This window comes from Cenococcum geophilum, assembly GCF_001692895.1.
Source record: "Cenococcum geophilum 1.58 unplaced genomic scaffold K441scaffold_34, whole genome shotgun sequence".
NCBI classification, from domain to species: domain Eukaryota; kingdom Fungi; phylum Ascomycota; class Dothideomycetes; order Gloniales; family Gloniaceae; genus Cenococcum; species Cenococcum geophilum.
This window is the reverse complement of record NW_027137592.1, coordinates 1,496,189-1,517,895: the sequence shown is the minus strand read 5'-3', so window position 1 is coordinate 1,517,895 and position 21,707 is coordinate 1,496,189. Positions and strand designations below refer to the sequence as shown.

The 21,707-nt window shown below is 45.0% G+C and overlaps 4 protein-coding genes across 4 annotated transcripts; 2 read left to right on the top strand and 2 right to left on the bottom strand.

The window, feature by feature from the left end:
* The first annotated feature begins 650 nt into the window (after window positions 1-650).
* K441DRAFT_663780 (tryptophan synthase) lies at window positions 651-3,711 on the top strand. Its single transcript, XM_067649253.1, has 6 exons — window positions 651-845; window positions 898-985; window positions 1,058-1,128; window positions 1,201-1,433; window positions 1,494-3,214; window positions 3,265-3,711. Exons 1-6 carry the CDS (start codon window positions 798-800, stop codon window positions 3,267-3,269), a joined length of 2,166 nt encoding a protein of 721 aa, XP_067501569.1. The 5' UTR covers window positions 651-797; the 3' UTR covers window positions 3,270-3,711.
* A 5,575-nt stretch (window positions 3,712-9,286) lies between these two features.
* On the bottom strand, window positions 9,287-11,368 carry K441DRAFT_572008 (putative MFS sugar transporter; the record flags this gene model as incomplete). The annotated part of the gene is made up of 4 exons (XM_067644001.1): window positions 9,287-10,003; window positions 10,059-10,432; window positions 10,496-10,879; window positions 10,930-11,368. The coding sequence occupies 4 exons, from the start codon at window positions 11,366-11,368 to the stop codon at window positions 9,287-9,289; spliced, it is 1,914 nt and encodes a 637-aa protein (XP_067501568.1).
* A 2,247-nt stretch (window positions 11,369-13,615) lies between these two features.
* K441DRAFT_663778 (uncharacterized protein) lies at window positions 13,616-14,110 on the bottom strand. The gene is made up of 2 exons (XM_067649252.1): window positions 13,918-14,110; window positions 13,616-13,850 (listed from the first exon to the last, which is right to left on the bottom strand). The coding sequence occupies exons 1-2, from the start codon at window positions 14,042-14,044 to the stop codon at window positions 13,669-13,671; spliced, it is 309 nt and encodes a 102-aa protein (XP_067501567.1). The 5' UTR covers window positions 14,045-14,110; the 3' UTR covers window positions 13,616-13,668.
* Window positions 14,111-16,884: 2,774 nt separating this feature from the next.
* On the top strand, window positions 16,885-17,952 carry K441DRAFT_663772 (uncharacterized protein). Its single transcript, XM_067649251.1, has 2 exons — window positions 16,885-17,611; window positions 17,669-17,952. The coding sequence occupies exons 1-2, from the start codon at window positions 17,009-17,011 to the stop codon at window positions 17,732-17,734; spliced, it is 669 nt and encodes a 222-aa protein (XP_067501566.1). The 5' UTR covers window positions 16,885-17,008; the 3' UTR covers window positions 17,735-17,952.
* The last annotated feature ends 3,755 nt before the right edge of the window (window positions 17,953-21,707 follow it).

Genomic DNA, 21,707 nt, shown 5'->3' with positions numbered 1-21,707 from the left:
GTGTACGCGTATCATTTAGGGGGTGTATGATTATCGTTGACCTTTTTTTTTTGCGAAAATAATCTTAACTTTGGGCAGTTATAGGCTAATTTAAACCCAATATTTATGAAATATTAGGCTGTCTCTCTAATCCATTAACTTTTAGTAGTATTTTAAGCCGTTGTGGTTAAGTGATTCATTAATTTATATAGGGAACGTTATAAAAAAAGTCGCATTTCTTAATAAACCTTGTGAAAGTGGCTCAGAAGTGATTCTGGTGGTGCAGCATAAACGTAGTTAGTTAGCTTGCGGACCGATTAAAAGTCCGCACCAATGGAATCATGTTTGAGCTTGCTGATGTAATGTAATACCATTAGAATCAACTCTTTGACTAAAAAGGTTAGCGATATCCGCTTGCGGATATACATTTGTCCATTAATTGATTCTACGGTGTGAGCCTGCTGAGGTAATTCTTGCCGTAAGAACGCATAAATATCAGAGAAATGATATGTACTAGTTTACGAGGGAAATAAACACCGAGTGCGGCTATGTGGGGTCCCATTGATTTGTTGATGAGTGCCAAGAAAACTCACCGCTTTCCAATGCAGGAAGCGAGGGGCAAAAGCGCTCCGGTGAACGGCGCAATAATCGCGGATAAATATCCCGGGTACAAAGACTCATACCTTAGCTCTCACCACTACCCTTGTGACTCTTATTAACCCTATTTTCTCTCCCATATAATTTCTTCCTCTCTTTTCCCAATTGCCTTTTTGTTCACTCGCGGTACTACAGAAGACCAATTGAGAGTACCCCGCATCATGGAAGCAATCAAACGGACATTTGCACAATGCAAGCAAGAGCAGAGGGCATGTCTCCAGAATCTTCAACGCATAGATACAGATGACTAACTATGTGTAGTCCGCCCTGGTTACCTATGTTACCGCAGGCTACCCGACTCCTGAGGAGACGCCAGATATTTTGCTTGGAATGGAGACAGGTGGCGCGGGTAAGCTCTCCCCCAAATATATGCATTATTGAGCTCCAGAGTAGCTCTCCAGCTGATTTATTCGATTTACAGACCTAATAGAGCTGGGTATGCCATTCACAGACCCAATTGCAGACGGCCCAACGATTCAAAGGTCAATCACTGTATGTCGACTCATCCATTACCGGTCCCACGTAGTAGAAGAGACCAATGGCTCTAACAACATACACCTCTAGCAAGCTCTTAAAAACGGTGTCACGACCGGATCATGTCTACAAATGGTGCGGGACGCAAGGAAACGGGGCTTACGAGCTCCGGTGCTGTTGATGGGCTACTACAACCCTCTCCTCAGTTATGGAGAGGAGCGGATGCTTAAAGATGCGCGGGAGGCAGGAGTCAATGGTTTTATCATCGTTGATCTGCCACCGGAGGAAGCTGTGCGATTCCGGAACTATTGCACAAAAGCTGGGTCAGTCTTACATCCCTGCCTTAAAAGACCACGATACTAATACAACACTGAATATTTCAGATTGTCCTACGTTCCTCTCATCGCTCCCGCAACCTCAGAATCTCGACTGAAAATACTTTGCAAGATCGCAGATTCGTTCATATATGTTGTGTCTAGGATGGGTGTTACCGGTGCCACGGGAACCTTGAATGCTGCTCTACCACAGCTGCTAGAAAGAGTTCACACATATTCTGGAAATATTCCTGCTGCTGTTGGTTTTGGAATCAGCACCCGAGACCACTTTTTGAGTGTTGGAAAAATTGCCGAGGGTGTTGTTATCGGAAGCCAGATTGTCACCGTTCTAGGCCGGGCCAGAGCTGGTGAAGGTGCAAAGGTAGTGGAAGAATATTGCAGCAGTATCACCGGCCGCCATCCAAGTCAAAATGGATTGACTAGGGAGGTTGGCATTGTAGAGGCGCTCACGGAAGCGAAAGAGCCAAACGATGTGTCCGTCGACAAAGCGATTATAGACGCCGATATGGATGGACCAGGGCTCGCCGATCAGATCGACGCACTAAATACAAACGGCTCAGCAGACCAATCAGCTATACCCTCCCGATTTGGAGAGTTTGGAGGCCAATACGTCCCAGAATCACTTATGGACTGTCTGGCTGAGCTCGAAGCTGGCTTCAGCCAAGCGAAGGATGATCCCAAATTCTGGGAAGAATATAGATCTTACTATCCGTATATGGGACGCCCTGGCCAATTGCATGTTGCCGAGCGTTTGACTGAGCACGCTGGCGGCGCAACTATTTGGCTCAAGAGAGAGGATTTAAACCACACAGGAAGTCACAAAATAAATAATGCCCTTGGGCAGATTCTTCTAGCTCGAAGGCTAGGAAAGACTGAAATAATCGCGGAAACCGGAGCAGGCCAACACGGCGTGGCAACAGCTACCGTGTGTGCTAAGTTTGGCATGAAATGCACAATCTACATGGGCGCTGAAGATGTTAGGCGACAAGCACTCAACGTCTTCCGCATAAAACTTCTTGGTGCTCAAGTCATTTCAGTTGAAGCTGGCTCACAGACTCTTCGTGACGCAGTTAATGAAGCATTGCGAGCTTGGGTTGTTAACTTATCAAGTGCTCACTACATTATTGGGTCAGCGATTGGACCACATCCTTTCCCGACAATTGTGCGCACTTTCCAATCCGTTATTGGTAATGAGACCAAGGAGCAAATGCAAGCGAAGAAAGGCAAGCTTCCTGACGCTGTGGTAGCATGCGTTGGTGGTGGCAGCAATGCNGTGGGCATGTTCTACCCATTCGCCAATGATCCAAACGTGAAGCTCCTCGGCGTCGAAGCAGGCGGAGATGGCCTCGATACCAACCGCCATAGCGCTACCCTGACCGGTGGCAGCAAAGGTGTTCTCCATGGCGTTCGAACCTACGTCCTACAAGACAAGCATGGTCAGATCAGCGACACTCATTCTGTCTCAGCTGGCCTTGATTACCCCGGTGTAGGCCCCGAGCTCTCATCCTGGAAAGATACACAGCGTGCCAAGTTCATCGCCGCCACCGATGCCGAAGCATTCATCGGCTTCCGCCTGATCTCTCAGCTCGAGGGGATTATTCCCGCGCTTGAGTCCGCGCATGCTGTTTACGGAGCTCTGGAGTTAGCTAAGACGATGCGCAAGGATCAGGATATTGTAATTTGTCTAAGTGGACGTGGTGATAAGGACGTGCAGAGTGTGGCAGACGAGCTACCGAAGCTTGGGCCGCGGATTGGGTGGGATTTGCGATGTGAGTCAATTGCCCCTAACTTATTTTAGCTGCTTGCTAACTATTTCAAGTTTGATTTGTGATCTATTAAAGCATATGCCATGTGGCATGCGACATGTTGATGACGAGGCATTAGACAAAAACTGTATAGAAATACTTGAGAACTACCAGTATTAAAATATTCCATCCGGGTGCAAATCTAGTGACTATTTCGTAAGGATTCAAGAATAATTCATTTAGTGGTTAACCACACTCTCCATCCTCTCGAAGTCGGAACCAAGGTCTGTCTTATTCCAACCTTTCCCGCAGTATGCCAGAACACTCAGGACCTCATCCTTGTACGTTTGGTCATGATGCCTAAGCCTTTCAAACTTGCTAGCAAAGTTATTAGTCTTAGGGATAGTCCGTACGGTAGATGTGTTAATGGAACGGCATACAAACTTCGTATTTGCAGGTAACACGCGAGGCTATTGCAATAACGATAGCGAAATATCAGTAGAGACGACCATCAACTCAACTTCAGTCTTTCTATCTCTGCCAAGGCTATAATTGCATTGGACATATATGATTTATGAAAAAGTGTTAGTTATATATCTGGTCATCTTCTGGTCCTCAGTCCTCCAACATGACATGGCTTTTCCCATCGAGTTGACGGTCCGGAGATTCGCGCTCCAGCTTGCTCGGGAGAGAGGCGATCATTTAAGTGTTTTGGGCGCTGATGAAATATTTGAGCAATCGATATTACTATGATAAGGCCCAGAGAATCATCTTAGATATTGCCGATAACAGTAAGATTGCAGCGAGCTTCGAGGAAAACGGCCCCTGTTAGACCATCGCTGCAGCCTTCGCGGGCGAGACGGTAATGTCTTCCGCGTCGGAATTCTCACCATCCGGTATCATTCAAGGATCGCCACAATGCATGGATATCGGTTAGCTCACGGTGGTGCCAACACCTATGCCTCATTACACCAATGCCCCTAGCTCGATAGAGTCGAGAATTCTCTCCGCAGCAAATCTTCTACTCGGGCAGAAATTTAGTCGCCTACGAAATCTCTCTAGTCCACCTATCTATGCCGTTGAAGATTGATCGGACTTCCTAATACTAAAACACACTGCTCCTGACCCATGATACGCGCACTTGGCGTAGTAAAAATCTAAATTGGCATTTAGATATGAATCAGCAAGGTTCCAGAGCAGAAAAGAGTCGTCGCGTTGTGTTATAAACGAGAACTTACATATATAAAGATAAAGGGGGTAGTAGATACAGGCGCTTTAAGACTCGCAGTTGACTCTTCAGCCCTCTAGATGAAGGTGCGCTTCGAAAAAGCTTTCCAGAAGCTTTCCTGCGACAGCCACTTTAGATGATTTGATATATAAATGCTTGTCATTCCACGCTGTGGCGGTGCAGTTTGCTGTACAGTGGGTGGTTCAGATAGCTGAGGATCCCAAGAGAGACGAAGATGCCTCTGATTTATCGACAACGTTAGCTCCTTTTCCTGTCGATTACTTCTGTGGGTGCAAAATCGGGTATGTAGCCGATAATGAAGAGCTCGAGAAAACATATAAATGAAATTAATGTTGCTTCAGGCGTTGGTGATCATTCGGTGGGTGAGTCTGCTGCATCATGGGACTCATTATGGATATCTAGTACTATTATAGTGATAGGCCAGTAACATTTCGACACAGCATGGGACATTCAAGTGATGTCTTAAATGGATCGTTCTCTGCAGAAGACTTCCCTCGCCCAGAGCTAGGAATCACTCGTTTATCGGCCAGAAATACGCGATTTGCAACCTGCATAAAGGTACAACCACTATCGACTTCAACTTGATACTCCTTAACTAGCATCACCTAGTTAGATTTGAAAGCTGAAGGAGAGGAGATAGGTTGAGTCTAGGCGAAATAGAATGACTTTAGGACAGTGGATCAAAGAGCATACATGTCAGACAATCGTGACTACCCATGTCAGTTTAGCTTTCCTATATTGGGTATAGATCAGGGGCGTCTCGACAGCTAATCTTGACTGTATATATAGAGGCTCAAGAACCGCTCTCAATCTGACAAAGTTCTCATTCTTGATCCTACCTTTTGACAATACATGCGAGAAGAGATTAGGAAGTGAAGTAGTCAGGTCTCGGTATTTAAAGAGATCAGTACCGTAGTTCACGTATTGTAGACGAGATATGATATAGACGGAATCTCTAATATAGATTAACCTGATTGTTGCGAAGAATCCTGAGAAGTACCAGTTTGGCAGTCAGAGCAGACGAGAGCAAAACATAAAAGGAAAAGCGCAAGCCGTGTTTACATAGTCGGGGCTTAAAGTTCTAGTTTGTAAAGTATAATTGAAAGAGCCGTAAAATTGAAGGGAAGACTTGGAATTTCTATTATAGCTAATAGAGCTATGCATCTGCTCTCGTGGAGGAGAGTCGGACCGAAATCCTGAGACTCTAGAACCGTAGAAGGGCAAGTAGAAGAAGCCTGACAAAGCATGCTTGTTTCTGTACCGTAACAATGGGCCTCCGGGAGTACGGGTGAAAACAGAAGCAACACATATCAGGACTTTAAGATTGTATAGAAGGGGAAATACTCAAGAGCCTTCTGGGACAGTTGAGGCATCCCTAATGAGATAACTCTTTCTTGCATTTGGAAGTAAAAAGACAGGCCAAGGTTGAACCGTAGACAGTGAAAATCCAAAGGAAATTATAAAGGAATAAAATGTTGCCGGAAGACAGAGAAGAGGAGATGAAGATCCAGGACAACCGTGGCTGAAGCAATGAAGGCAGAATCTCGAAAAATAGAACCTGGGTACTTATACATTTACGCGGACATCTTGACCTGCTAGTTACGGAGCCCCCCGAAGCTGGGGAAAAGTGAAACAAAAAAACGTGGGAGAATTATCACTGCTGCTATCAGAAGATGAGTAAGGTAACTTACAGGATGTCTGTTTGTCATGAAAGTGATCTTCTTTCTTTTTGCCGAATGAACTCCAGCATTGCTATAAGCCACGGCCGAAATGTGCTATGCTATTACGAGATAAGCCAAGTTTCAGAAGAGAAGACTTAGAACACATTGCGTCTCTTCGTTGTACCTGTTCTAGAGTACCCCATCCATTCAGTCAATAGTTCTAAAATGAAATTTCCTAATCATAACTTCTCTGTAGTATTAGGAAATCTACCGAAAGTGGTTTCATCATACAGTAAAAACTCTTTATAACGATACGGGTTTTTACGCCGTTCGTATCGTTATACCAAAGATATCGTTGTATTCAGACTTTGTACGTAAAACACACCAAACGTCAAATTATGTAATGATATTGCATATCTATGAGCTCGAAGTCAAAATTGAGCGGTCAGCTCTATTAAAAAAACGACTTAATCGTCGTCTGCTTGGTGTTTTGGAGTCGTCGTCCTTGGATTCGACGCTCGTGCCTTAATAGACCATCCTTCTATTGCTCCCCACACAGACGAAGCTTTTGCAAGGCCTCTATTGCCTCATTAAGTTTAATTCGAGGTTATTAGGAGTCCTTATCTGTTTCTGTATCGCGATCTGGCCCGGCGTAGAGCTCCGCTACGTACTTAATAAGATCTTTAGTAGAGTCCACTACATCTTCGCCCGGAGGATGAATGAAATTCTGAATATTTATAAGCTTACGGATCCTTCCGGCAGCACGTAGTTATTTAGCTACCTCTTATACCTTATATGGCAATTTAGCTAAATTAAGGTGGTTAAATTTATCGCTTAGTATTTCTAATACTAAGGATTAATTAAACGGAGGAAGTCGCTTGCCTATAAAGCAATGTGTTTTTATAATAAGTAAGGGTGTTTTATATGGTAGGCGCGTATTTTTTTAACGCTCAAAGTTAAAGAATCCATGGCGACGTTACCTTTGAGGATTTTAAGATCTGGGCATAATAAATAAGACAGAATTAAGTATGGAGAGTAAGATCTAAGTATTACTTTAATAGATTTTAATCGTTGTATAATGAAGATTAATGGTTAAACTTACGGTAAGAAAAGGCCAAATCTGACGAATTAAAAACTCCTTATAACAATTTTGGTGGGGCCACCTCTACGATATCGTCAAATGTCAGAATATCGTAATATTACACCAAAAAAGGCTTGATTAAGGGGTGTAGATCGTAATATAGAGTATATCGTTATAACACCGTTATCGTTATAAGGAGTTTTTACTGTACATGAAATAGAGTCTCGGGAAGCAAGGTGCGGAGCTAAAGCAAGCGCTATTAATCGGAAATGATGCAGCTACCCGACTGGAAAGACGCCGGATCGGAATGGAATGAGTGTTTCATATGACTGTCTTGTTCCGTATTGTAGTCAGGGACTATTCAAACGAAATAAATTGTGTTGGATATATTTTCTCCGCAATTTCCGTTGGTACCAATGCATAGCCACTTATGCAACACAGTCTGGCGGGACTTCATTGTTCCAAATCCTATAGTACGGATTCATTCCATAGCAATCTACCAATCCAAGAAATCTAATTAGCCATCTGTTTCACATGATACGAACCAGTTAAAGCATGGGGGTAACTTACTTTTCATATAGTAGTCAGATATGTAGACTATATTCCTTGTACATTAACCCTATACCATGTACTGCGACACAACTGTTAGTCATCACTAATAGTAAAGTTCAAAAATCGCCTATGTCTTGAAAACAGTCGGATTTAGCCTACCCATCCCCAGCAACAACATCGCCATACGTATAGCAGATAACAGTGGCCATTTGACCTAGTGCGAGATAGCCCCTAACTGGACATCGGTTTGTATTGACGCTTGCGCATGAATAAAAGCAGTGAAACCTATAGAGAACCTCATGGCTTCTGAAAGCGATTGGTGTGTAGTGGAGGATTGCGATATCGTCCTTGAAAGAGTGAAATTGTGGGTTTGGAAACTGAAATTGCGGATCACAGGCCCTCCTATAATCAAAATTAAGCCTGCATAGAGCTTCTAACAAATGAGATATTCGAGGCCTTTGAGTAACAATAAGTATCATATAACTTTCTAGTGGGTCCAATAGGTGCTTTCGAGATGCGTTAGTTTCACGAAGACAAATTTAATTGAATGCCTAGAGTTTCCTACTACACCACAACGGTAGGTAGCATCTACAGAAACTCTAGTCTTAGCAATCATTACCCTGCGTAATACTAGTGTAACAAAAGGGTGAGGGGCATTCTCTGGGACCAATCGGCTCTGTCGGATAATTCGGTAAATAAAGATTGCTACTTCATTTACGAAGGGTTATGCTGAAAATATAATTAGGAATACGAACTAGAAGTGGTGGGTCTTTGGCTCTCGTACTAATCTAATATTTCTCAGCCCCGATGCGGGGTACCTGTAACCCGCTCGGTGTTACTGTTACCGTTAGGTGCAGCTGGGGGTACGGGGGTGCTTGCTTTTTATTGCAGAGGTGGCCAAGAATAAAAGACAGACGCAACGAAAGAAATTCATGGACAAGTTCTTGGATGGACAGGACAAAGATTGAAAATATGTGTAGTCTGTACACTCACAAATTGATCAGACCCATAATGTTGTATTCCAGTGAGACGGATCGCAGACGTTTTGTGTCACGTCGGCAAACATGCTTCATTCGCTGCACTATCTCGTTGCGGGATATGCTATGGATACGGCCAGGATTAGTTACACGGAAGTAGCCAAGACAAAAATAGTTTTTAGGCTTCAGCAGTTTTTTCTAGCGCCAGGCAGCAATCATGTTGTTAACCGTTAGTTTATGGGAGAGAACCACAAACTTCTAATTAGGTTCAAAATTATTGAGGCTTTTATCTCATTATCATTCACAACGTGAGCAACTGTACACACCCAGCTCAATCCACCTAGTCTATCTTCTCCGCCTCTCATCTCACCTTAGATCTGGATCGGTGTTAAGACAGTGTAAGAAAGCCATTCCGGAGGCGAAAAGAGAGTCCGGGGTATTAAAAAGAAGAAAAATTCATATTGTTGAAGAACGATTCCATCAATATTCATGTGAACTGGAGATCAGCATGGCTGCATCAGTTATATCGTTTTGTCCGAGTGACACCGTCAGATAAGTCATAAAAACTAATGCATCTTACACGACGTTTTCGTGGGCAGTCACCGCATTCTCGTCGTACGTCTCACGTTCGTATAACTTCTCAGGCTCGACCTTCTGCCAGAGGATGTACCGTTTGATGAAGTATGGGACCTGCCTTAGACCGTACGCAGCATGAATGTGCGTTGGAACGGAGAAAATCTGGTCAAGTTCCTCGAGTGTCTTGCCCTTCGTTTCGGGCATGAAAAACAAGACTAGCACAAAGCCGATCAGATTCCATGCGGCATACCACCCGAATGCCCCTTGTGGCTTGAATGCCTTCAGCATACTCGGCCATGTAATCGAGAGAACGAAGTTGAAGAACCAGGTTGTCGCTGTAGCGAGTGACATGCCGATTGTACGCACATATAGCGGATATGCCTCAGCGGAGTACGTGAACGGAACAGGGCCTTCGCCAGGCGAGTAAACAACACCAAAGAGATATATTCCGAGGGCGATACAGCCAACATGAGCTCTAGATGTCTTGGGAATGTAGAACGAGAAGCCAGTGAAGAGCAGGAAAATGGACATGAGCGGGAATGTTGTGAGGAGGAGGTTGCGCCGGCCGAAGGTATCAATGGTATAAACGGCAGGAATGGCGAAAAGAAAATTAATTATCCCAAAGCCTAGTGATGCGGCAAGGGCAGATTGCTGGCTAAAGCTGCTTTCGACGAAGATGGATGAACTGTAGTAGGCGATGACATTGACACCACAGAACTGAATTATCCGTCAGTAATTATATAAATAGCAAGTCTAGGATAAAAAAACTGACTTGTTGCATGAACATAACAATTTCGGAAGCGAGCATAGCGCGACGATTCCGTGGGACAGTATACAGCTCTTTGATCTTGCTCTGGCCAACCTTCATGGTTTCCTCAGCTTTTAGAAGCTCGGCCATATAAAACAGATCTCTAGCAGCTTGAATTTTGTTGTACCGCAATTTGCACATTGCTTGGTAAGCGGAAGCGTGCCGTCCTTTGGACATGTACCATCTAGGGCTTTCAGGGCACAAGAACACAAAGAAGCAGACAATAACCGCCGGTAACATAGCAGAAGCCATCATAAGTCGCCAATTGAGACCGGTAATGTTGTGCTTATCCGGTACACCATAAAAGGCCAAATCGGAGGCATATCCGAACATGATTCCTCCGAAAAGTTAGCCCATGGGTCAAAATTACACATCACCTCAATCAGAGAAAATAATCTTACCAAAAGCCGTCCACATCTGCCATTGCATGACCAAAGCACCACGGATTTGCGGAGGCGTGCATTCTGCTGCATAGATGGGCACGGTTGCAGATTTAGGTCCGATTCCAAAGCCGAGAGCAAATCTGGCAATGAACATGTGCCACCAGGTATTGACGAAGCCTTGCCAGAAGCAGGCAATTGCACTAAAAAGACAGGTGATGAAAATAGTACCCCGACGTCCGAACCAATTGTTATAAGGAGTAGTGAGCCAGCAACCGATAAATGCGCAACAAAGGTAGGGAGCACCTGTAACAAGCCCGGTAAGCCAGGTAGATCGCTGATCGCCGTTATCGATACCGAATTGTGGAAGGAAGAATAGCTGAGCACCGTTTACGACAGTCTCATCTGCGAGCGTGTAAGTTTTCTTCTCTTTTAAAGGGTCACAGCAGCCATACCCATTCCCTGTACAGCAGCGCAGGTAGAGCAAAGTACGATTACGAGATACAGCAACTTTGGCTGTGACCATCTGTTGATGAACTCTTTTCGCAACACCTCGTGTTCTGCGTCCGTCAGGCCATACTGCCTCATGTGATCAATTTTCTCGGGATCCCTAGCAAGCATGGCGCCTAGCTCGAGAGCACGAACATCTTCCTCCTCGGCCAAAGCATGTTCATAAGCGTAGTCGCGACCCATCTTTTTTAGCTCTGCATAGCTGTAGCCTTGGAGGGGGTTAGCGAGCTTCGCGTTGATATTTCGACGCGCACGCTCGGCCGCCGACAGAAGAGTAGATGGTCTATGACCTGTGGCATAAGAGGGTTGGCGGCCTTTGTTTTCTTCATACGTGATCTCGTCCGACGAGTTGTCACGCTTGTCCTTAGGGTCTGCTACAGACATTTTGGCAAGCGAGTTTCGACACGTTATATATATATGAGCTTGAGTTTCGTTGAAGTGTTAAGTAGGCTTGGTTACAGTGCTGTTATCTAATCTTGATTGAGTATTCAGAAGCCCATGGGATTCTGCAAGTAGGGTTAATGGCTATTATGATTGCGTTGATAATTGGAAAGAATAGCTTACGGTTCGGCTATCGCAGGGCGCGTTGTCGACGACAGTCCAAGTTGCCTTGGCGGTCAAATGAAGCAAGAAGAGATTTCCCTGGTGTAGTCTTAAGGAAGCGCTCAACAAGGGCTGAAGCAAAGAATAAAAACCTCCGTAAGGTGGGGAAACTGCGATTGATATGCGGTCGCGCCGCTGACGACGCAACTACCAGAGCCCGGGAAGCAGGGCTTGGAGCTTTGCCCATTCGGGGTTAGGCTGCTTATTCCCGCACCTGAACACAGGTTAGGATCGGCAATAGTTTTCTCTCGGAAAAATTGAAGTTTCTGCGGCGTGGCGGATGACAAGGCATACCTGCGAAGACCCTAGTATGCCAAGAACGAATGTTTCCTTGCATTCGCGCTCCAAAACAGCGAATACAGATATAATTCAGGAAATTTTGTGCTTTCAGCCCTTAAAACTAAGTACGAACATATTGGGCTAAGTAACTTGATGATGTCAGACCAGGAAGGAATGTGTGCTATCGAATGACCTGCAGGCAGGCGGAAAGCCAAACGGCAAAGGCGCCGTGAGTTTCTTGAGTGTGATTGGGCAGGGGTGATGGGCCGTTTGCCTTGCGGGGACTCCGCATCGCGAATAAGAGCTTTCCTTGAGGCTCTCCCGTGAGGCTCCACGCATGGCTGACGCTTGCATCTGCTCGTTACGGGAGAGTTATGGATCGCGTAGAACTAATGGTGTAAAAGATTTCGTAGCATCATTTCTCCATCAAGGGTAAGGTCTATTGGATTTCCTCCAGATCACTTTCAACGGCACATTCACATTTTTGATGCTTCATCGTAGCTCGCTCCCGGGGCATGGAGTCGAAACAAAGATCGGCAAGCAACCCGCTTTGACCGCATTAGCCCCAAGCCACCAACGTCAACTTTGACTCAACTCCAAGCATACACAGGTTCCACTCTGGTATCCGCATGTATCTATTTCCTCCCTTCCATACCGATGCAGGGCTCTTTTAGAGTCCCATCTGTGGACCCTATCGGTTTATATAGGGTGACTACCCGTTCACAGAACAGCGAGACGGGTTGCCTGCTGTCGGAGTTTATCACCAAGCGCTTTTGCCCTAGGTAAGTTGATGCCATTATCCTTCGCCGCCTTGTTGCATGCCTGCCTTCTAAGGGATTCAGCCTTGCGTCGATGGCACGCCTAGGCGGCCCATCACGGCAGAGGCGCTTTTCAGGCAGACTGCCTGGCATTTCCATCGGTTGGCCCCGGCGAATCCCCGGACGTTGCGTCTGCCCGGGATCAACGGGGGTATTCCGAAATGCTGGCTAACGTTATCGGGAACTTGTGAACTGCCCAGCTGCCGCAGCCTCCTCAATTATATGGCACGTGACTCGTTTACTCGAGTTACCGTCTTGTGGCTAGTCGTCTGACGGGGTGCAACTGACGCAGCTAAATACGTAATTGCTTCTCTAAAATTCTCCGAATACGCAGAATTATTTTCTCTGGTTCAGGCTCACCATTGTTCAAACTACTTGTTAATCATCTGTTAAACAAAGAACATCACCAATGGCCTCTTATTCAGCAAGTTCCAATGAATAAAAGGGCACAACACGTGCTTACCGGTTTAATCAATTGTCCACGCTTGCTTAATATCGGGGAAAAAAAACCCCCGTATTTGCTAACTAAATGTCTTCTCCAGGCTCCAGCAAATATCTCTGCATATGGCGTCCTTGAAGCTTATGCCGTTCGAAATCTGATAAGAGCATACTGCGTCTACATTCTATCCATTCCCCCAATCATAACCCCCACCAGCCCACTTACATCTTCTTTCTGCGAGCGTTGCCAGGACGAGCCCTGGGGTCCCAAGGGCTGGCAGGTTTTCGGGCGTGAAACCCGACTAGCCACCGGCAAGCACAATAATCAAAACCTATGCACGTGAGGTTTCAGCATATACGCGTCAAGTTCTCAAACAACCTAACGGGTTCTTTGTCCTCAATACAAGTCAATCACACTCAATTTAAGTAAGAATTCATTCTATATGCTAATAAATAGCTTACTAGCCTTTGTTAACGAGCTAGAACTCAGCTCGTCTCTTTCCACGTTCCTACACCTTAATCACGATTATTAACCACATTCTCATTTCAGACATCGCAGTCACTGCAATCACTGATCGAGCTGTCACTAAACTCCTCAACAAGATCGTGTCGTGAGTTCACATAACCAATATACCGCTTCTCAGCTGCCCGCATGAGGGGCTGGTCCACGCTGAAGATCGAATGGATGGCAGATGATAGGATGTGTGGATTCATGTTTTGCAGATATCCTGTTTTCCAAATTCGCGAATTAGCCCCAGTCACCTCCTTTATCGGAAGTCGATCTGGAGCACTTACGAATTGAGGTACAGGCACTACCGAAACTTTTGCGAAGTTTGTTCCACAGGCGGCGGATAAGGTGGGCCCCGGAAGCAATCGCGCTGACCACAGTGGCTACGCAAGCTACTATAGAAAAAGGGTCCATTTGGGTGTATTGAATTTGATGGGCATTTAAGATTTCATGGATCCAGTTCTTTCAAGCTGAAAAGATTTAATCAGGCCGCATGTGGGTTGCTAGCGTGCGCTCAAGACCTAATCATCATTATAAATACTATTCTCTAAATTCGGCTAACAACATATGTGCTTTAGTTTATCGCCACGTCAGCCTTGCAACATAATAGTTAGGCAATAATGTGCCTTAGGCAATTACCAAGGCAACAGCAGAGCCTCAGCCTTCTCTCCACACTCACCAATAATACATGCCGGAAGATAGCATAGCTTATCTACGATTTTTAATTGGTACTTCTCCGCATGCGGAGGCTTGAGCACCCTGCAATACCTCTCGAAATACGAAGCGTCACTCGAGAACACCTGCAAGGAGGTTTCAGCTCCACGTATCTTTGAGCGACTTAACTAACTTACTATGGTCAATAGTCCCTCGCCCCGCGTACCCCTAGCGCCATGTTTCGCCCGCTTCTTGAGCCAAGACAATTTTTGATGCCAGCCGTTGGACGCCTCTGTTTAATGCGGGACTCGGGGAATTCACGGAACTGGCCGCCTATGTGAGGCTTTTTTAATCTTCATTTATATTATGCGTTGTCCTTTTCAGCTTAGTGATAACCCCCCCACAGAGCTTGGCGCTCATAGCAGGGCTTTATTAGGGCGGTTTTTCTGGAAATCCACCTGCAACACTTGCCCGAGCCGTCCTATCAAACCTCATCGTCGATTCCATCTAGATCCTATCGGAAATGGGGTGCTCGAAAGGATGCAAGAGCATCGGGCGCACGAATACCCCTCTGTCATTGTAGTCTGGCGTCGATTTACCATCAAAAGGACGAGGAAGCTGTCGTCCTCCTCATCGTAGAAGCAGCTCACTGATTCGGGCGCTATACGATGGATGCTCCGATACATCACCACCAAATGCGTCGAATTCAAGTGACGCGACGAGATCGCGATGAGAGACTTGATATTGGGTGAATTAGGTATGATGCTGTAGTGAGGAACCCTTGCATAACCTCAATCGACGGCGTCCTTTTACTAATCGGTATACTAACCTTACGCGGCAGGTGTTTCGACGATCCTCAATTTCTCGAAAAACCGCTCTATTCCAAAGGACGCGCTGGCGTACTGTCGACAAGGTCACGCAACGCTCTGCTGTACCGCTCCCGCACTTCTCCACGGAACCCCAACAATCGAGTGACTCAACGAGTTTTGAGCCCGTGATTTCTTCTTTAACGAGTTTTCAATTCCCACCGTTGTTGCAAGTTTCTAAACTGCATTCGCATCGGTCGTCCGAAAAAAACCTCATTCAATATCTCGTAAGAGCAATGGGCCTTCGACGCTGGCTCCACAAGATATACGTCAGAGCGCGCGAAAAGCTAGGTGTACCGAAATACAGCGACGGCCGCTACAAGCACTTCGAATGCTGTGTCGAGTTCTGCGATGGGTCATCCATGGGTTGGAAAGGGACGCCTTGGGGATCACAGTGGGAACGTTTTAAAAGGATCATGGACGACAATGCAGTGGAGGCTATACATGTGAATTTCGACGGTGATTTTTGGCGATGAGAGGGTGGGCATTAATGTTCGAATGTATGTCTGAACTTCGGCAATCTTTAAACACCTCACTTGCTGAGATGCACGGGCGGAGATACTAAACATTTGCAGGGTTTTTTTTCAAGGAAAATGGGTTGTTTAGGAGAATCCTTACTCCGCAGCGCAGATTCTGTTCAGCATTTGTGTCATAAGGCGGTGTTTTGAGCCGTTATAGCAATTCGGGTCACCAATGTTACAAAGGCGGCGGTAGCAAGTTCTGTGGAGACTGGTGGATTTTGGTCCATGATTGGTTTGTAGTATAATGCTAAAACCCCCCTGGTTGGCTGGTTTCAACCACAAACAATGTCCCAATCCTTGCAACAAAGGTCCCCTTCCGGCTGCTCCCTCCAGGATGTTCATGAAACCACGGAAGGGCGGAAAATGCCGCGAATGATTATCGCCATCGAAGGAAAGTACGCTTGCACGCGTTAATAATGTTTTATTATCGGTGTACAATTCCTGCATTCCACTTACCCATTGAATGCCTTCTAGTACTTCTTGACGATCTTATTTGCAAGCTTGAAAGCATTGGATGTTGATTTGCTGCCATCAGGTCCGGAGTACCAGAACTGCGTATCCCCATTCTTTACTGCGATCTGCACCGGATGTTCCATAGTGTAGATTTGCATCTGGTTATTGTTGCTGTCATCCGGGCCAAGCTTAGTCATCTCCCATGGCGGCGGCATTTTGAAATGGGCAAGGCTTTGCAAATTGCGAAGACCAATTGGAACCGAAAAGTTGGGTTGAGAAGATGGTGGAATGCTGGGAGGGATATGGTTGCAAGAATGACGGAGGGAGAACGCCCTTACTTCTATATTTTGCCAAGGAAAGTAATTGCTTTACAAGCCGCACAGTGTCTCCAAGCGCTGAAATGATGCCCTAGTGGATCGCATGCAGATGCTGCAACAGAACAACCTCCTCCATCTTAGAGTGGTCTTCCGCATTTCGGCCAGAGCGAGTCGGAGGCAAAAATATGCCTAATTGCCCAGCCCATCATGTGCAGGAGGATAGAGACTTCTGCGTTGTCCGATGTCTCACTAGCCTCTTGGAGGATCATACATGCATGTGGGATGGGCAAATGTCTCAGCCTTGCAGACGGCGATAGAATGTGACTATACGTACATGAGACTGCATTGTGGCGTCAGGCAGAACAGCTGCCTCGTGCAAAACGATGCCATACCCATGTACTCCCTCCCAACCAAATATGCATCGCTCCAGCCGTGTTTTCAGTCTCGTACACATACATTTCCGCGCCCTTTTAAGTTCCACTGCAGCTGGTGAAACCTTACTCTCTAGCCTTCACTCAATTCAGTCTGTCCGCTTGAGAGATACCTCTCTTACTTCATTAGTGCCTCATGGCCGACAATAGCGATCGAAGCCTCAATCCTTCCGCGAATGTCTTCAGGCGTGGGGATCCTGCTCGCTCGGCACCTGCAGGAGATGCGTACCAGGACCCGATTTCAAGAACAACATATTTGAGCAAGAACCATGAAACTGGCGTTACCTTTGCCTGTACAGCACCGGTTGGAAGCAGACATGCAAAAGCCATGAGAGAACTATGTGCCAACGTGCAAGGCACTTCACTGCAAGAGCCTCCTCCTCAAGCATACAGCCAACCGATTCTGATGCCAGCTCAAACACAACCTAGTGATGGTTCCATGGCAGTCTATACTTCCCCAAAGATTGGGAGGGCACAGAGTATCCGAAAAGTCAAAAACCCTAATCCAGCAAAGCTTCAGCTGCGCCCTCAGTCAGCCGAGAATATATCCTCTTCACGAAATGCAGACATGACATTCAGACGAGCTGAGGACGACCGCGAGATAGTATTTCACAGCAAGTCAAGTCAAGGGGAGGTTTATGTAGCTGCTCCAAGAGGCAGTGACGAAGCAGAGGCGCATGAGAGAATGGTAAGAGTACAACAGCAGAGACCGCAGCAACGGCCGCAGCAGCGAATCGTGGTATGTCAGATTAAATGGACCCGAGAGACGCTCTGAGCGCTACTAACTTGACAGTAGACGACAAGATCTGGGCAAGAGGTGAAGGTTGTAAGTCGCCGGCCCTTCTGGGGTTGGGGAGCCTAGTTCATACAAGGGACTCGGCTGCTAAATTGACATGGTTGCTTCTGCTTCGGTAACTTTTCGTTTAATTTCTAGGCCAAATATAATTACGTGACTTTTTACGGGTGAGAGTTTGGACAAATTTCAATAAGATAACTCGCTTCGAAGAAAATAGCACCCGTTGTGTCGGTAATATTACCCACTCACTGACGAGTAATATAAGAGGCATATGGTATTGTGGCTCAAAGTTGACTTTGTTTGCTCAAACTCTTACTTGATTTTAGAACCATACGCAGTGGTAAATAACAAATTCTAGCTACAGTGGCATTTAAGTGCCTAGGAAATTCACAGCTCAAAGCAGCGCCCAACCCATTCAATTTCAAAAGCGGGTTTACTATGGAATTTTATGGAGCCGCTAGACCGTTATTGAAAGCATGCGTTATATTAGATCTCTTCTACTCCCAACGGAGCCCCCTACTTTAGCTGCGCCGTCTTGAACTAGTGGCGGGGAAATAATCAAGCCACATGATTGCCAGCATATCGGCACGTAGCCTATGCTGCGAAGTCCCTCCATAGCTTGCTCGTGCTTTAGCAGTTTCGAGGTGATCTTCAAGATTGTTCAAATTCAGAGCCAACGCCACATCAACCATAGATTAATTCATCTCGCAGTGCTTTTATCAATATTCAATACTTATCGATAGTGATTCGGTATTTTTCAACACCATAATAACATATTATTGAATTAAATATAAATCAAAAAGCGTTTAAATATCTATATTATTACTCAATAATATAATTTTTTCTAGATATTGAAAGATACTGAATCCTTATCAATAAGTATTAAATATTGATAAAAGCACTGCCATCTCGGAGCTCTAATTACTGTAATATGTGCCATTCGGGTAGGAGCACTGCCAGTAACCAACGCAGTATGGGAGGCCAAGCGTATCAGCATTCGGCTCTGGGCCAGCGTCATTCAACAACAAGGCCGCAACTCCATGCGACGGGAGTGTCAGGCTGATATTTCGCAATGCAGCCCCGTTGTGTGTATGGCTCTACATGTCGTAAATGCTATAAAACCGGCCTGCTCTAATCGCCCAGTTCTCGGTGAGTCTGAAAAACATATCCGCAGGTTTGTCCTCGGTATTTAAAGCCATAAAAACAACGCCGTAGCTGCTATTGCCGGACCGGTATTGTGCTAGATGTGTTGAGTTCGAGACGTAAATTCCATATCCATAAGAGGTAAGGGGGAAACGTATAAGCGCGGCGTGGGTAAAAGCCACCGAATGCATAAATACTAAGGAAGAGGAAGAAGAAGAGGGCTCTATATTATAGAATTAGAATTATAGTAGGCCTTTCTATATAAAATTAGAAGCTTTACGCGAGCTAGCGCGGGCACAAGAACAAAAGAGGGTTGGAAAATGGATTGTCGAGGCGACGATGAGGTCGAAGGCGCGCTAAGGCCCTCTATACTAACCCAGTACTAACCTAGGCCTTAAAAACGCGTCCGAAAAGTAGGGGCACTAGGGGGTAATATTTGGACGATATGTCGCGGACCTTAGGGGGTCGTGCGTAACCCGAGATTATGTGTTACGACCTTGCGCTACCTATACAGGATGTATGGGCTGGAGAGCCTATAAGGCATTTTAACCGGCAGCCCGTCCAGTTGCGAGACACTACTGCTACCTTTTTAGTGGTTTATATGGTCAAGTGGGTTAGGCTTAGGCATAACATTATACCAAACCTAACCCGGACCTCCGATACCTACGACTATCTGCTAAGTTTTACCACAATCTACCATTTTCTGCCAGTACCATAATATTACCTCCCCCTCCCTCCGTAAAAGCCTGCCCTTAGGTTTTATATATCTATATTATACCTATAGGGTATTTTTATCTTTATACTCTTCTAGTAACTTATTATCTTTATTATACTAGCATTCTATCTATTTATCTAGGTACTTTAGCGGTTTAGATTTATTAGGGTAACGGCTATAGAACTCCTAAAGCTTATAGGGACTACCTATAAAGTTCTATATAGAGTACTAGGTAGAGTCTAGATTATATCCTTTCTAACTAATATAGTACTTTAGCATTCTATAACAGGCTCTTCTAAAAGGTACATATTAGATAAAACAGATAAAGGTTTCACTAATATCCCACTAATGTCCTAAAGAAGACATGGTTAGATAGATAAGGGGCGAAGGGTTTTACTAGTGTCTTAGAAGGATTATAAAGGGCGCTAGTTTTCCTCTAGAGAAGAACTAGCGATTAGTCTCTAAATAGAAGAGGTTAAAAAGCATTTGTCCTTTAATACGTAAAGCTCGTTCTACCTTTAACTCACCTATAACTTACAAGTAATACTATTAATTAAATAATTATACGTTCTAGTCGGCTTGGCTTCTTATATATTCCCCTTATACTTTATTATAAAAATAAGAGACTTAGACAAGCAGTATTTAATAAAAAGAAGGAAAGGCAGCAAGGTAGGCCTTTACTTAAAGAGCTTTGCACTAATAATAAAGTAAAAGGCACCTTTTTCTCTCTAAAGAAAATATAGTAGGCAAGCGAGCTTTAAAAGAAAAAGGATTACAATAAGCAGCAAGAGTAGGCTAAAAAAACAAAATAAAAATATTCAAAATTAATTACGAAAGGAGGAGAAGAAGTGCGCAATTAAGTAGAGGAACAAATACACTAACAGCAGCAGCTTACTTACTGTAAGCAAGCTATGGAAAAAAAGTAACAAAGGCAAGAGGATGAAGATGCATGTAGGGCTAATCTACAACTCTAAAATAATATTAGGGAGAGCAAGAGGCTAAGGGAGAAGAAAGCTTCAACTACAGCTACTCCACAGGAGGTAGATTTAGTGGTTATATATGATACAGACGATGAGGTAGTAGAATCTGAGCCAAGCCGTCCTCAGCAGCAGCGGCGCCTCCTACGCTATTTAGATGATTACCAAATTGAGATAGATTGAATCGCAAAGCTCTAAAGTCTATTACACCAAATTTTGGTGTGATTTGGGTATTTATATATAGTTCAATAGCTTCATTTTTGAGACCTATATTTTGTGCAGGAACCGTGAACGATCTAGGCGGTCACTCTATAGGCGCCAGCCTACTGTAGATCCAACCTCCACTTCTCAACTCAACAACCAAACTTCACATGCTGACTCGGCGACCCAATATTTACTGAGCGCCACCTTTGCCTCCCAGCGATGCTAGACAAGGATCTCAGCCTACTCGCGCTTGATGGCGGCGGAGTCCGCGGCCTGTCCACGCTCATTATCCTCAAGCAGCTCATGGAGACTATTAAGCTACGGGCAAAGCAGGACAACGGACTACAGGCGTAGCAGGACACTTGAGAACGGGCAAAGCAGGTAGATAAGGAGGGAAACCGGATACACTACTCTAGTTAGTAGGAGGAACAGGAGCTAGTAAACTACTATCCGTGACAGCAATCCTGCGTAGTTGTGATGAGAACTTGTCCATGATGTTTTCTGACATAGCTCTGAAACCGCGAGATATATAATAGCCTAGCGTTAATAAATTGTCTGTTTAACACGGCTTATAAAAGGGTCCGATATTTCCCGGATCTAATCTACTGAGCTAATTCTTTTGCCGCCGTTATAAATCGACTATAGTTAAGCCGGATATTAGAGCTTAGGCTTATAATTAGCGTTATTTTAACATTATTAACTGTTTTACTCTAAATTAACTACGGTTTAGCCAGAAATTAGAGCTCACTAGGCTCATAGTTAATATATATTCTACCATTGCTAACCTAGTTATAATTCACTATATTAAAGACAACTCCGGTAAGGGGGAGGGGGAAAAATATATATAAAGATGGCCTACCTGTCCCGATAAGTAGATATTCTAAGATTATTACTCCAATACACTCCAATACATCGCCCCAAATACTCCAATACGCCGCTACTATACACTCCAATACCTTACATCGGGCTATCTTGCCTTTAAATACCCTTCTTAGAAACA